This window comes from Corapipo altera, unplaced genomic scaffold, assembly GCF_003945725.1.
Source record: "Corapipo altera isolate COAL_440 unplaced genomic scaffold, ASM394572v1 104, whole genome shotgun sequence".
In the NCBI taxonomy this organism is placed as follows: Eukaryota; Metazoa; Chordata; class Aves; order Passeriformes; family Pipridae; genus Corapipo; species Corapipo altera.
The window spans coordinates 1,934,093-1,948,834 of record NW_020884920.1 but is presented as its reverse complement, the minus strand read 5'-3'; the positions used below and the strand labels follow the sequence as shown (position 1 = coordinate 1,948,834).

General features: G+C 41.1%; 2 protein-coding genes across 4 annotated transcripts in view; one reads left to right on the top strand and one right to left on the bottom strand.

The window, feature by feature from the left end:
• Positions 1 to 2,844, bottom strand: part of GPR146 (G protein-coupled receptor 146) — a 50,453-nt gene extending 47,609 nt beyond the window's left edge. For 2 of the 3 annotated variants that reach the window (XM_027656455.1, XM_027656456.1), the window contains exon 1: positions 2,249 to 2,832. The gene's annotated coding sequence lies outside the window, so the exon portion shown is untranslated. Of the gene's footprint in view, positions 1 to 2,248 lie in introns of all 3 variants that reach the window. The other variant, XR_003529863.1, reaches the window with a different exon arrangement.
• CUNH7orf50 (chromosome unknown C7orf50 homolog) overlaps positions 1 to 14,742 on the top strand; it is a 154,335-nt gene that overhangs the window by 86,787 nt on the left and 52,806 nt on the right. Inside the window, exon 3 of the mRNA XM_027656462.1 lies at positions 8,970 to 9,169. Coding sequence (XP_027512263.1) covers positions 8,970 to 9,169 — 200 coding nt within the window. The remainder of the gene's footprint in view (positions 1 to 8,969; positions 9,170 to 14,742) is intronic.

The following is a 14,742-nucleotide window of genomic DNA, read 5'->3' as shown; positions in this document are numbered from 1 at the left end:
GAACTCTTGACTATGGTGAAGATGTGATTCATTGTTGAGGACAAAGTACTCCCAAAGACATGGGACTATCAAGACTAGTAGAAATGGGAGAAATTGGTTCCCATTAGTTCTATTTTGTTGTATCCAACTCAGCAAAGCAATATGAGATCCTTCCAGATCTCCATACTCTAAAGGGAGAGTTGGGAGGACTCTGTCACTGTGCAGGGAATCTGCTTTAATAACGTTGACATGACTGAGGAAGCGTGATAAATCCTGCCTTGTGGTATGGCTGCTAGAATATCTGTATTTGATCAAAACTTCTGATTGAGAAAATACCTTTTTTTCTATATTGTGTGGTTGAAAAGAATATATTCCATTAACAGTAAGTGCTGTGGAAACTCACACCACTTGGCTTCTGAAAAACACATCCCTTTGAACAAAAATATCCCACACTCTGCTTTAAAGATAATATTTATATTTCTGCTGAAGGAGTAATGGGGAGGAATATCACTTGAGCTTGAGAATGTCAGTACAAGTGATATGTGTTGTGTAAGACCCACCTAAGCTTTCCTTGTTTGAAATGTTAAAAAAAGACTTCAATGAGTTCTTCTGCATAAGGATAAATTTAGCTCCAAGAGCCATGCAAAACAGACTTGTTGATTGGTGTGGGAGTGACTGCTGTGATTCCCGAGCTATGAAGGTGCTACCAATTCTGCAAAGGATCTGTGCAGGGGAGAAAAACACAGAACTCATTTTGAAAAATAAATCACGGGTCTGTGGATATGACCAAAACCTCATAGAGGATCCTATTCTGTTATGAATCACAACTTTGCTTTTTTGTTGTAAATTGTTGTTCTTTAATTACATTTTGGCTATAATTTTGTGACTGTTTTGTATGAAAAGTTCAAAATTGGATTAATAAATCCATGTAAAAACTTCCTACTATTTAAATACTGCCTCAGCTATTTTCGTAGCTTTATTAGAACAGTTCATGCCTAAACTTACATCCTTTACTTTTGGTCATGGAAGTGTTCTCCAGGTCATTCTGTAAGTGTGTGAGTCATCCACTTCCATGTGTTGTGAAAATTATAAAATGACCCTTACAAGGAGTGTGTTTTCCAAGGAAAGAGCAACATTGCACCTGCAGAAATACATCTGCACTTGCTGTACTGACTTGGTGCATTTTATCTGCTGGTACTGAAAGGGAGGAGATGCTTGGAAGTCTCGTCTTTCTACCTTCAGAGTCAACCAGGCTTTTGTACCCTACAGGTTGGGGATCATGAGGTGCCAAATAAGTGGAAGTGGAGGCATCCAGTCCCTCCCCAGCCCTCTCTGGGACTGAGTGTGTGTGTGTTGCTGTCAACATCTAATGATGACCAGCGTGGAGGGGACAAGCACTGTTGCTCTTGCTCCACAGGCACCTATTTATTATCTGTTCCAGTGAATTCCTGCTACTGCTGGAAAAGAGATGTAGATATCATGATTTTTGCTTGCTTTGCAGAAGGTGGGCTTTGATTTCATCCTCTGTGCATCCCTGAAGTCTACATAAATCATCCAAAGCTGGCCAAAAACTTTAGAAGAATGTTGTGATCTACAGCTGTTATCTGCACCTTTCCCATTTTTGTTAGGGATAAAACCTGCATGCATTAGGGTAATGGCAGAATATACACGTGCTGCATAAACCTGTGTCAGTCGTTCTTAAACAAGGTGTCAGAAATCCCCCTTGGCTGTATGAACAACTAATTGCAAAGTTCTTTTTGACAAAGCAATCAGCCTTGCCCCGCCGTGCGTGCTGTAATTCGTGGTACAGAGCAGCACATGGAACTCGGTGCAAGTATGTTCTGTATGTGGCTGCTATGGTGATTAAAATACATAAATAAAATAGATAAATATGGACCATATTAGAAATCCATTACTGGCGCTGTCTCAGATCACAGTCTGCTCCAGTGTGCGGTGTCAGTCCCTTGCTCCGAGCGGGCCCTCGTGGAGCGGGAGCTCCTGGGGGGGCTGCACTCGTGCAGTGGCCCTGTCCTACCTTGTCAGCTCGCAAATTCAGCACAAAACCGGTAAACAAAGGGCTTTTGTGCATGGTTTATAGTTCAGCGAGGATTAGTGGCCTGACACGGTTTTCAGACGGGACAAGCTTAGCGTTAAGTCTCCCGAGGTTAACGAGGGCGGACGCGGGGCAGGGAGGGGAGGCTGGGGCAGAAAGGTCTCGCTCCGGTTTCGGGCGCGGTACAGAGAGTTGGTAAAAGCGGGTTCTTCTTACCTGGGTCGGTGTGTCGGTCACGTGTTCCCAATGTTCCAGCTGCCTTAGGATGTGGATGATCTCAGGCGCTTGCTCGCATTTCTCCCCGCAGCTCCAGAGGTCCCCTCCGCCGGGCTGGACATCCTAGCCTGCTCCTGGGCTCTGGCTGGATCAGATTCCTGCTTTTCCTCCCCCTCTCACCTTTTAGCATTCTCCGACCGTAAAATCCATCCCTTTCCTGAAATGCAGGACGATGCACTTGTCCAATGAAGTTTTTCTAGGCGAGATTCAAATTCCAAACAAGCCTTTCATTTCCTTCGCGCTGGGGGGAGAGCGAAGGCAGGGAGGCGAAGGAAAGTGCTCGCTTCCTTTAAATCCCCACCAGCGTCTTCCCAGCGCTGGAAGCAAAGTAGCTTGTCATGGTGATCTTCAGAGTTTAACTTTAGAGGGGGAGGGAGAAAGTGGAAAGCAAACTGAATGCTGTAGTGGAGATTTCTCTCTTCCCCCACTGGGCCCCTTGCCGACTGTTTTTATTGATTTCAATCACTGGAGGCTAGCTGGCTCTCAGAAGAAACACTGTGTAATGTGTTCTTTCCTGGCTTTCATTAAAGAAACTCAATGCAGTGCGGTCACGCTGCCGAGCTCGCCTGGCAACCTGCCTACACCCTGTGGTACCTCTTTCATTGGAGGAGATCGAGCTCGTGGTTTGGGGTTGGTTTATTTATTTTTTTTCTGATTCTCCAGCAAGGATTTCAAAACAGCCCCTGCTCTGCTTCTACCTCCTCTCTCGCAGCCCAAAGCCTTTTCAAGCTTCGGAAGAAATTGTCAGCACCCCTAAAGGGGACGACTTTGGTGGCAATGAAAACGCCGAGTGCTGCGACAGTCTCGTGCTCCTTCTATTAAAATTCCTCCGTGTTTCTGGGGAGGGGTTAAAAGGGCTGTGTGTGAGCCACAGGGATGTGGATACAAATGACTTCCAAGGGGTTTCCTTTTCTTTTTCTTTTTCTTTTTTTTTTTTAATTCCATCTTCTCCTGATTGGTTAACGTGGTTTAATTAAGGGTAAGGGAGCAAGCAAAATCCTCCAACAAATATGTGAAAATTCCTGGCAGCGCTGTAGTTGCAAATGAAGCAAAACTGCATTCCCCGAGCCTGCAGTTGCGGTGGTGTCTGAAATATTTCTGTTGTATTCAGGGCTGTGATAGCGGTGGAGAAAAATGAGAAATACAATATGATACTGATTTGTGCCTTAGAACCTAATCTGCTGCAGTATGTACTTTATGGGAGCAAACAGTCTATAAAGTGGAATTCAACAAGCTATGTTCTGTAAGTCGTGCATTCTGTGTGCTTTCATTTAATTTGGTAAATTGTTCAATTTCTTCTTATTCAGCAGTTGCTAATGATAACACTTTATGGGCTCTTCACAGTTGTCTGTAAATCTATGAGACATGCAAAGATATCATAGTTTTAAATTAAGCTGGGTTTCAAGCTAATCAAGGTGCATCTATTCTAAATTACAGCTGCAGATTTAGAGTGCTACCTGATCACTTGTGCTCCTGAGATACTATAGCTGTGTACACAAGGAGGCTTTTTTTTTTTTTTTAAAAAAAAAATAAAAAAAGACATTTACATGACCACAAAAAGAATCCTTTCCTGGAGCAGAAAGATAAAAAGCCTGTTCTTATTTAAATCTGGTTTCCTGCAGAACTTGTTTGAGGCTTCTCTGCCTGGGTTGAAACTACAGAAACCTTTCCAAATCAACTTAATATAAATTATTCCCAATGTTTTTGTTGCAAGTAGTTGAGATTGTAAAAACACCTAGCTTTTATGAAGAATTCGTTATTTTTCATTGAGCAGCGTATAAGTTTTAAAAAATCTTCCTCTGTAAGTGCGACAGACATGATGTAAGGAGGAGTACTTCTACATATTGATTTTCTTTTAAAATTCACTTTCTGCATGATAATGAAATTTCATGTGCCCTGGTCATACTTCTTTTCAAAAGGTTCTAGATGATAGAAAATAATTATTTAAATTCAGTATGGCCATGAACTGTGCTATGCAAATTCTCTAGCTGTAGTTGGAGCACAGCCTCGAATAGTAAATCATTTGTCAATCTTTCTTTTATGAACCTTGTGTGTAAGGCTTTGCCAGCCTTTCTCCTCTGTGGGTTTTGAACTGTGTTTATAGATTCTGCTTTTTGTTTTTAAGCCGGCAGATGGCCAGTTATTTATCAGGGTTCATATGTATTGTGTAAGGCAGGAACAGGACGTTTTGCATGCTGATATTGTTCACAGGGCATTTTTGGGGCAGGAGGCTACTCATAAGCAGAAGCCATTATGAGATGGGTCGGTAGCTCTTGGTCAGCGAACAAAGCCCCTTTTGACATTTCTCTGTATTAAAAGTTATGAAATAACATGAGCTTCGTGAACAAACAAGGTGATACAATGCTCCTACTATGAAATAAACCATATAATCTATTTCCCCTCCATTCTGAACTCTCTGGAGTTCAAAAATTTGACGCCCTTTTTATATGTTTGTCGCTGTTATTTTTCCCTTTGAATTTCTGCTGTTGCTTGCTTTGCTGTTGTACAGACTTGTGGTGCTGTGCTGGGAGGGAAGGATAAAAGTCTGTTGGTTTTGGAGGAGCTGGATTCACTGTTACTAATAAATAGTGAATTTGGTCTTGTGGCTTGGTCTGTGGTTACTGTTATAAGTTTGGCAGCAAAGCCAAACCCCTGATCAGGCAGAAAGTTCAGACCTACACAGGCGAATTATAAAAGCAACATTTCATGGACGAGTATTTGGTTGGTTGTGGCAGTTCTTCAGAGTTTCTGACTACATCAACTTTATTCTGTGCTGGCAATGGGCAACCAGGGATGCAAATGTGGGAGGTTTGGACATGGCGATGAGGAGGAGGAGGAACAGAAGTCTTTAGGAGATGTCTTTGGTTCTACTCAGGTATGAGACAGCCAAGGACTTTCATGTAACTATAAATCTGGAAAGAAATTTAAAAATGCACTTAATGCTCTGCTGAAAATACAACACAATTAGTGTGCTGTTAATCTTGTCTGGGTGCTGCTTGCTCAGCTATTATGGTTCATAGTCCCCTGGCAGTACAAGCTTTTATGCAGGTGCAGTCCCTGAAAACCTACACCTATTTGGTTCTGCCACTCTTGCTGAACTAGAAAAGGGTCAGAGACCTTCAAGAAAACCTGTACATCTTTCTGCTGGTTCTACTTATTTTTCTCTGTTCTGAATTGCTTAACAGGGCTGCTCTACACTATTGAATGCTTCCCTTCAGTGTGAGCTGGCTTCCCATTTATGATGGGTAAGCTCATTTATAAAGACCACTTATAAAATGTTTCAAATTTGTGCACTATTTCCAGATTGCAAAGACTGATGGAAAACTTTAACCGGTATCTAAAACTGCCACAGCTGAAGCCTCCGGATATTTTGAGGCAGATGTCTTAGACTATTTACAGCATATTGCTATATTTACACACAGTTCAGAAATTTGGAAACTGGCATTGATGAAAGGCACTGTATTGGCAGTCACAGCACTTTGCCTGCAGATGGACAGGGTACAGTATAAACTTTGGCAATTTGCTGGAAGATGCCTGAACTCACATCTCTGTACCCGTGCAAAGTTGACATGGGTTTTTATGAGCATAAGTGTGAAAGATTTGGGGGTCTGCCTTTTACTCAAAATATGGCATCCAGTGGCAATATCCCTTTTAGCACCTTTTCAGGCCTTCTGGAAAGCTTCCAAGTGGAAGACTCCCACCTCCTTAATCACGAGAAAACACTGGCTCTCCTCTGAATGTCATTCATTCAAGTGTGCTGACCTGGCCTGACCTTGTTTAGATTGAGATCTAATGAGCCCAGGATCCAAGGTGGTGTGGTAGCTCTCAGCAGGCTTTGCAAATAAGCAAGTGTTGTGTTTTTCTGTGTGCATGTGGTTTAAATTTATCACGTCAATAAACAAGTGTCTCACACACTCAAATAGGGACTTTACAATGTTGTAGTTAAGACTAAATTGCAGCACTACAAATTGTGATGTCACTTTATAAATATAGAAGGAGACAACGTGGAATATTTATGACCTCAAAACAATGAAGTCCTGTTGGTTGGGTTTTCAAAATTTAAATAATGACATAACACTAAAACTCTTATTCCAGATGGGTCACAAACTGGGAACACCTTTCAGAAGAACAGTCACACAAGTGGTTTGGAGAAAGAGAAATTAAAAAATAAGGCTATTGATTTAAAGAAAGCAGAGGTGCATCAATAAAGTAATAAATAATAAACACAGCTAGGATTTAAATTCCAGTAAAAGGTTTGGTTTTGTTTTCTTTTGAGTCCCAGGTTCGGAGGAAATATATTTTATATATAAATTGAGATAAAATTACCCTCAGCCTCAGTGGAGAATATACCACCAAATGTAGGTATTTTCTGAAGCACAGAAGGCTTTCAAATTAAAAACCAGTCAAAGACAGATTGTGGCACGTGCGACTAAATTAACCAAGTTGACATGGATGGATAAAAGTATAGCTGGAACTAGAGAAGTTGTTTGAGCTGTGGGGTTGTGAGGACTTTTTGTGGGGTGTGTGCTGGCAGTCCCAGACAGAAGCCTGATGAATCCAGTTTTCCTTGAATGATGCTTTGGGCCGGCAGAAGGTACCTCCAGCTGTAAACCCCGACTCTTTCACGCCGGGAGAGCCGCAGCCCCGCAGGAGAACAATGCTCTTGTGTCAGACAGCCCACGGCACGTCAGTGGTGATGCTGGAAACAAACGTTGTTAGGGCCCGGTATTTACGTTGGGACCTACAGGGAGGGAGCAACTTGTTGTGTTTTTAATGGAGCGGTCGGGGAGAGGGATAAAAAGCTTTTTGATAATGCCAGGAATGTGGGGGGGAAGGGGAGGCACTGAGATATGCATTTACTGTAAGTATGAAGAAGCAGAGGCCTCTTTATCAGAGCAGCTCTAATGATGTGCCACAGTCACTTTATTTGAAAGCTTCATGGCTCACAGAAAAGTAAACAAATTCATTACATTATTTTTAAAAGAAGATTAACTGTAGTGTGTCGTCTGTTGGACAGCTGCTGTAGTAATCTTTTACAAACACTTTATAAATGACCACCCTCAGTGTTTTCCAGGGCTTTGTGTGGCTGGACTGTTATTTTAGTAAGAACCAGCGTGGCTTTTCAAATGAAAACGTTGTTTCCTGTATAACAATTTAATTCTACCTTCACCCTAAATATTATTTTATTCTCAGCATGAACTATAAAATGCCTTCTATACAAATGCAACATATGTTGCTTTTTTTTGCATGTGTTTGCAATGAATGCTGGCTTTTCAACAAAAATAGCTAAAAAGTGTTTTGGACGAAAAAAAGCAAATCCTCTTTACTTCCATTTATTTTAATTTTTGCTTTCTTACCCTTTCTTTGGTCTGTGAAAGCACAAATCTGGAAAGATGAGTCAGAGTAAACTTACACGGTAGGTGAATTGACTCTGAACAAATGTTTAGACCCCAGCAGGTGTCTTTGGCAAATAAAGATGTGTTCAGGTATTGTCTTGTTTAACATCCTTTGGTTGAATGTCAGTGAGAATAACCTTATTTAGCTCTTTGGGTGGATTTGTGTTTGAAAGCACTCAACTAACACAAATTGATATAACATTAAGGATTTGTGAGTTTATAATGTGCTTTTAACCAATCTTACCATAAAGCAGTTGATCTTGTGCATTCAGGTTTCGGTTATGAGTTCCTCAAATAGGTGAGGAGGGAGCAGAGAGAGGAGGAAGAGCATTTCTTTCTCACTCAGTTGGCCTCCATGGGTATCCCAGGCTCTAGCAGAGAGTACCTCTTTCAGACATGTAGGAATCCCTGGAGTCAATCTCATCTTGCTATGGAACAGTGTTTTATTTCTACACAGTGTAATCTCACACTGGATATGTGATAAACTCGATGTGTCTATTTAATGCTCTTCATCTGTACATGAAATATTTATTTTCATTTGGGATAAGCTGATGCATATATTTATGGCAATATGGTTTTAGATGTGAATAATTAATTGTCTGTCTACAAACCTAAAGAAATGCCAACCTTTGTGAGATACTTGTCTGTATGTGTTTGTTGAAGATTGTGCATATGTTCCCTCAAGATTGCTAAAGTTTCTCCTAGTGGTGTTGCATAAAGATGGTAGTTGTCACATCTTCTCCCTTGGCATAATTGAGATGAAGCCTCTGTATGGCAGACAGAGGTTTTCTCAGTCCATGGAAGTGTGTGATTACACAGAAAGCAGAAACTGAGAATCTCAGGGAAACCCTGCTGCTCCCACTGAAATGTGTGTATGCTAAAAAAAAAATCCAAACCCTCCTTCCACTATGAAACAGCCTCTGCTGTTTACATGCCCCCCTCAAGTTTGAGTGTGGGAGAACAAACAGCACAGGAAGTTTTAGGTATGATGTTTAATACATAGCTAGAGGTGCTCAGGTACCTGAAGGTGCTCAGAACAGTATCATTATCTACAGAGGGCAGTTGGACAGATCTCTACAAGTGCAGCATTTGCAGTTCTGTGAATTGGGCAGAGCAGAGAGGCAGTGGAAGTACAGTGAACAGTAAAAACATGAATCCTGAAGCTTGTTTTTGAATATTACCTGTGCCCTTTATTTGAATTTATGCACATTTCGTTCACTTTCGTATAAAATATAAACACTTTATTTAAATGTCGATTATTTCAGGCAACAAAAGAAGAGGAAGAACTTATTGCAGAGGAAGAGCAAGAACTTACTCCAGAGGAAAAGAGGAAACTGGAAAGAAAATTAAAAAAAGAGCGCAAGAAGAAGGAGAAACAGCTGATGAGGGAAGCTGGAATCTCCATTAAAAAGGCAGCGCCCCAGAAGCCATCGGGATCTGAGCGGGCTCTGGCCTATTTAACCAGGTAAGAGCAGTAAAACCTCTGCAGGTGCTCCCTGCAGAGGGAATCTGTAAACCAGTAATCCAGAACAAGCTGCACCAAGTAATAGCACATTAAAGGAAATTGCTGCAGTTTAGTACTAAGTTAATGTTTCATCTCAGTTGCCACCCTGGAGGACAGTTGATCACCCCGTTGTGTTTCTGTCACAGGAACAACAGAGAGAAGTGAAGTGTGGTGCAAACATTTTACAGAAAAGCAGCTCCTGTCCTGAAGATATTATAGTTGCTATATGGATATCATGGGGTTAGCTGCACTTGAAAGGATGAAAGGCAGATTGCAGAAAAGATTGCAGAGAGAAAATGAGTTTTGTTTCTTGAGTGTGCTGTTCCAAGCAAAGGAGTTCCAGTTGTTCTCTTTATATAAGCAAATTCCATGGAATGGTTAAGCATTATGGAGTCTGAATTAAACCACCTGCATGATGTTTGGATATTTGTAAACTAAGATGGGATTATGCCACTATTTTAAGGTTAAATAGTGTACAATGCCTGATTTTTGCATACCAAAGTGTACAGCAATTGTAGTGGCTGATTTCAGATTGGAGGCAATTGCTTTATCTAGTTAGCACACTTATTTAGAAGTCTTAAAATTCCAGCACAAAGCAAAGTCTATGGTTAAACTAAAGAACTACAGGGAAGCATTCAGAGTACCCCACAGACAGTAAGAGGCCATGTATAAACAGGATGATAAGTGTTTATTTTTTTCCAAACTGCAGAATACACCCTGTCTGTAAGACCTCCAGAAAGCTGGCATCTTACAAATAGTGGGTTACCACGTGGAGTAATTCTAGGGTTGCATCTCTGGCCGTGCTCAAAACTGAAGCATCCAGACTGTCTGAATTGTTACTTACCACTCACAGTGGGGAGGGAGGAAATTAATTGCATTCCAGGCAGAGGGACATGTGCATTTTTGTTACATAACCCTCAGCACGCAGCGATAGCAAAATGACAATAATATTTTTGATCTGGAAAACAGCTGGAGTAGTTCACCACTGTTTTGAACTGCAAATGGATTGACAGATAGCTTTGAACCATCTGCTCAGCCTGTACTCTGGTATGTGTGCTCTGCTAAGTGGTGGATCTCTAAATAATGGATTTCAGGTTTGGAAAGCAAAGGAACAAGCTGTGAGTTTTTGCTTGTTATTGCACTGTTATCTGTATGGATTTTTATCTTGTTAGGTGAGAGAACATGAAATTATATTTGAACTAATATTTGAACCAATTTGATTCTGGAGTTTCACTTAACCTGTACTAAATTACCTTGAAATAGAATACCTGGTCTGTCAATGGTCTTATAATACAGAGTCTATGGACTGTCTGTACAGTAGTAGGTTGTGAGGGATTCTTTCATCAACAGACAATTTGAATTTTGGGGACTTAACAGGGATAGTCATAAGATGCTGAACTGCCAAGCAAACATAACCAGTCACTGTTCTATCCCCAAATACAGCAGGACCATCTTGCACCATTGTAAGTTATAGAAAAACAGCTTAATCCTTTTACATCTCAGACTTCTTTTCAACCCAGTAAGACTGCAAAAAGAAACAACTGGATTTAAAGGAGTCACAGAAGTAATATATTAGCTGAGGAAGGGGAACAAAAATCCAGTTTCTGGAAGTCCCTTGCAAACCCTCCAGCAACACCAGTGGGTCAAGGATTTTAGTCTATGTGCTTTTGCAGGGCTTCAAGCATGAATAATATGTGTGAGGATAAGTAAATCTTATAGATACAAGAGATTAATATAATTGGAAGTAAGCAAAAGGGTGCTGTGGATTTGTGTTTTGCCCCACCTACAATAAAGGGCTTACATGACATAAGGGTGGGTAAGTGGAGTGACATCTTAACTCCTTAATGACATGTAAAGCTCCTGTAGGACAGGTGGAACTTGAAGTACCATGTGATGACTGAAACTGTCATTTTTATTGATTGAGGGACTCTTTGCAGTGTGAGAGCACAGCTGTATGAGGCACGAGGTGACTTTCGCAAAGCTGTGCCTCGTGCTGTTGGTTGACGGGAGTTAATGAAGGAGAGCATTGATGAGAGGGAGTAAGGAACACAGTGTGCAGGGAGCAGGACTGCTCATCACATCCTGCCCTTCCTGATGCTTTCAGACCAGCCCTGCAGCAGTGGAGCCAGGTTCCAAGTGATGCAATGCTGGACTCACTCAGGGTGACGTTGGCAGCACCGCCGATGTGTGCTCCTGCTGCTGGGAGTCTGTGCTGCTGGGCACAGTGTGCTACAAGCTGAGCTCTCCAGTCTCTTTATTTGAGTCTGAAAACAAATGGTCCTTGATGTTTTCCAATCTCCAGAGGAATCAAATTATAATTTTATTGGAGGGCCATCCTAGCAATTGAGAGAAGCTTTTTTCACCATGCACATGGCACGGCCACATGTGACAGCAGCTGATGCCAACTCGCAAACTGCAGCCCCCAGATACTAAACCCGAGGTGCTGAAGGGTTTCCCCTGTGATGTGGTGACATTCATAGCCCAGGCTTTTGAGCTGCTTGCCCAGTTAACAGGACCAGGACGAGCATGGCCAAGTTTTGCACTCCTGATGGAGGAGAAGCAGCCAAATGACTTCTGGCTTTTTTCCTCTCTCACTTTCTGTTGGCCTGTGAGAAAAGGAATGGGGAAAGAAAAGAAGTCTTTGCTTCAGCAATTTTTGTCTCACCTTTTCCCTTGGTGAGATAATCTCAGGTGGTTCCCAAGGCAGTTCTGTCCAAGGAGCAGTCAGAATGTCTGTGGAAACAGAGGAAAGTTACTGCCATCAGACTCCCCAGCTTGGTGAGGGAGCAGACAGGAATAGTAATAGAGCTGAAGATATATAGAGGATTAAAAATAGGGAGCTGAAGCAGAAAGGTTATAAAACTCTGGAAAGGAAAAAAAGAGAATGTGAAATAATGAAAAAAACCAGAGTGGTACTGAGCAGAAGCGAAAAATAACTTGTAAAATTACTGCAGAGGAATAGGGAAAAGCAGGAGTGAGGAGTTAGTGGTTGAATAAACTGCTGAAATCTCTTCCTTTTAATGATGACATGCCTTGTTTCTTTATGATGGCAAGTGATGATTCAGATTTAAAGCCAAGATTAGAATGTCTCATTACTGTGATTCTTGGAAAATCTTGAAAAATTCATCCTTTTCTGAGCATTGAGCGACTTCAAGTGAAAAGATGTTGCAATTCATGAGAATGGTAATTAGATTTAATTATAACCTAACTGACCTTCTGTGGTGTTAAAATGTTGGCAGAACTTGTTTGTCTTGGCAAGCCACTCTCTCGTAGAAGCTGCTGTTCTTGTGTTTGGCTTACAAAGTTCATTGCTGTATGGATCTGCACATATGGTTTTCTCCATCACCCATCAAAGGAGTAGACAGAGATCTGAAAAGATCTCACTGAAAGTATGTGGAATTACAAGATTGATATCATCTGAAGTAGAAGTAATAGATAATATCGTTATCTGGATATTGCTGTGAATTATCCAAGCCTTTCAATACTATTTAAAATATTAAAATTTTTAATGTGTTCAAATTTAAAAAAATAAGGTGTTGGAGTACATGTTTTTAATAATTTGTATTATAGTAGTAATATATGTCACCAGAATGTTTCCCAAGGCTTTTTGCTTTTCTTTATAGATCTTACTTTCCTCATCCTTGAATTTAAATTTAGGTGAGATCCAGAGATCCCTTTAAAGAAAAAAGATGCTTTTAGAATGATACAAACCAAGGGCGCGTCGCAGAGACACGAAAGTGCGAGGCAGCCAGAATTCCCTGTGGCGTGGGGAAATCTTCTGACTCTGCAGAACCCAAGGTGGTTTTTGCTGAGCGTGGTGGCAGCTCTGCTGACAGCCCTGGACAACCCTGGGCGGCTGTTTATCTGCTGGGTTTGCAGAATGGAAACAGATCCCAGTCCTCCGTCCAACTTTATTGGAAACAGTGCCAAGCACGGGAGATTCGAAAGCTGAAACGTTGTTCTTCCTTTCGAAGAATACGGACGTCTGAGGGGTGTTGCTAGAAGCATTTATTTTGATACTTTGGTGGTTTTAAATATATATAATGTATTATATAGATACATAAATAGAACTAACACCTAGAAAGTATATCAGGTTTCTCCTCCTGCTGGAGCAGAGGCCATGTGGAGAAGGGCATTAAGAGGTAGCTTAGTGCTCGCTCAGAGTTCACATCTAAGGAGGTTTCTGATTTTTCAAGGAACCAAGAGAGGCTTGTCCTGGGCTGTAAAGTGGGCAGCAACATTTGAGATTTGTGACCAAACAGCTGAGATGACAGTGGCCCTTCAGGAAATCACAAACCATTCATCCTACCCCATTGGGGGCAGGGGACTCCATTGGCAGAACTTCTGTGCAAACACAACCACGCTCATTAATGTTGAAAACCAGCTTCTAATTTTAAGTACTTCAAGTGGGCTTTTGTCAGATTTCATTTGCTTTGTTGATCCATGACATTTTGAAGGTGTTTTTCTTCTCACAGGTTAAGTACTTTTTTAGCCATGGTTAGTGATGTTCCATTTTGAACTTATTTAAGACATTCTTTTTGCTGCTGGTCTAAATCTTTATTAATTCCAAACTTGGCACTAGTGTTGATGTTTTGCCATTAATGGCTTAAGCTTTTAGATATTAAGGGTAACTGATGCACTAGAAATCTAAACATACACACTTTTTATTTCCTCCCTCCAGAGACCAGCTCCTTGGGTTGGGTAGCAACTAACATTAGCATTTAGTGTCATTTTTCCTTCCTCCACCCTCCAGGTCGGAGATTGAGTTTCCTTCCTGACAGGGAGGTGCAGCATATATATAAGCTCATCAGTTATCTTGAATTTCATAAAATATTGGAGAACTGCTCAGGTGATGAATCTCAATTAGCCAGTAACAAAGATAGTATGTGAACTTAAGAGAAACTGTTGTAATTAGACTTGGCAGCATTCCTAAATTCCCTTCAACAGTTGGGACTTTAAGGTGCCTTGAAAGAGCAGCTTTTCCTCAAAGATTAGGGGGATAGTGATGGAGGATAGTTTTGCTTTAATAATCATAGGACTATTTTTTAAATGTTCTGGGGCAAACATTAACTATGGATGTAATTAATCTATTAATACATGCTTTCAGTCATTTTGTCATATTCATTAGTTCCATAAGAAGCCTCATGAATCCAGGGAGTCAAATACAGGATAAATTTGCATTTGGTGTTGTTCTGTGGCTGTTTTATATGAACTTGGGCAGGCACTTGCTGCTATCTGATTTCAAAGGCTTGCACTTTTCCTAATACTTTAGAGATCAATGAATTTGTTTTAACACTTCTCCAACTTTCTATATTGCTTGACTTTTAATTTCTACCAGGGCCTGACCTTCCTCTAAGTGGGATTCCTCTCCTTGATCTAAGTCAGTGTGTCTGTAAAGCTGCAAGTTTTGCATTTGATGTTAATAGTTGGGCAAATCTTCAGTTTAAAGGCAGCCACTGTCTCTATTTGTGGCGAAGGAGTCTTGTCTTATTGAGTTACCTTCTCATTATCCTGCACTCCCCTGTGTAACTTCA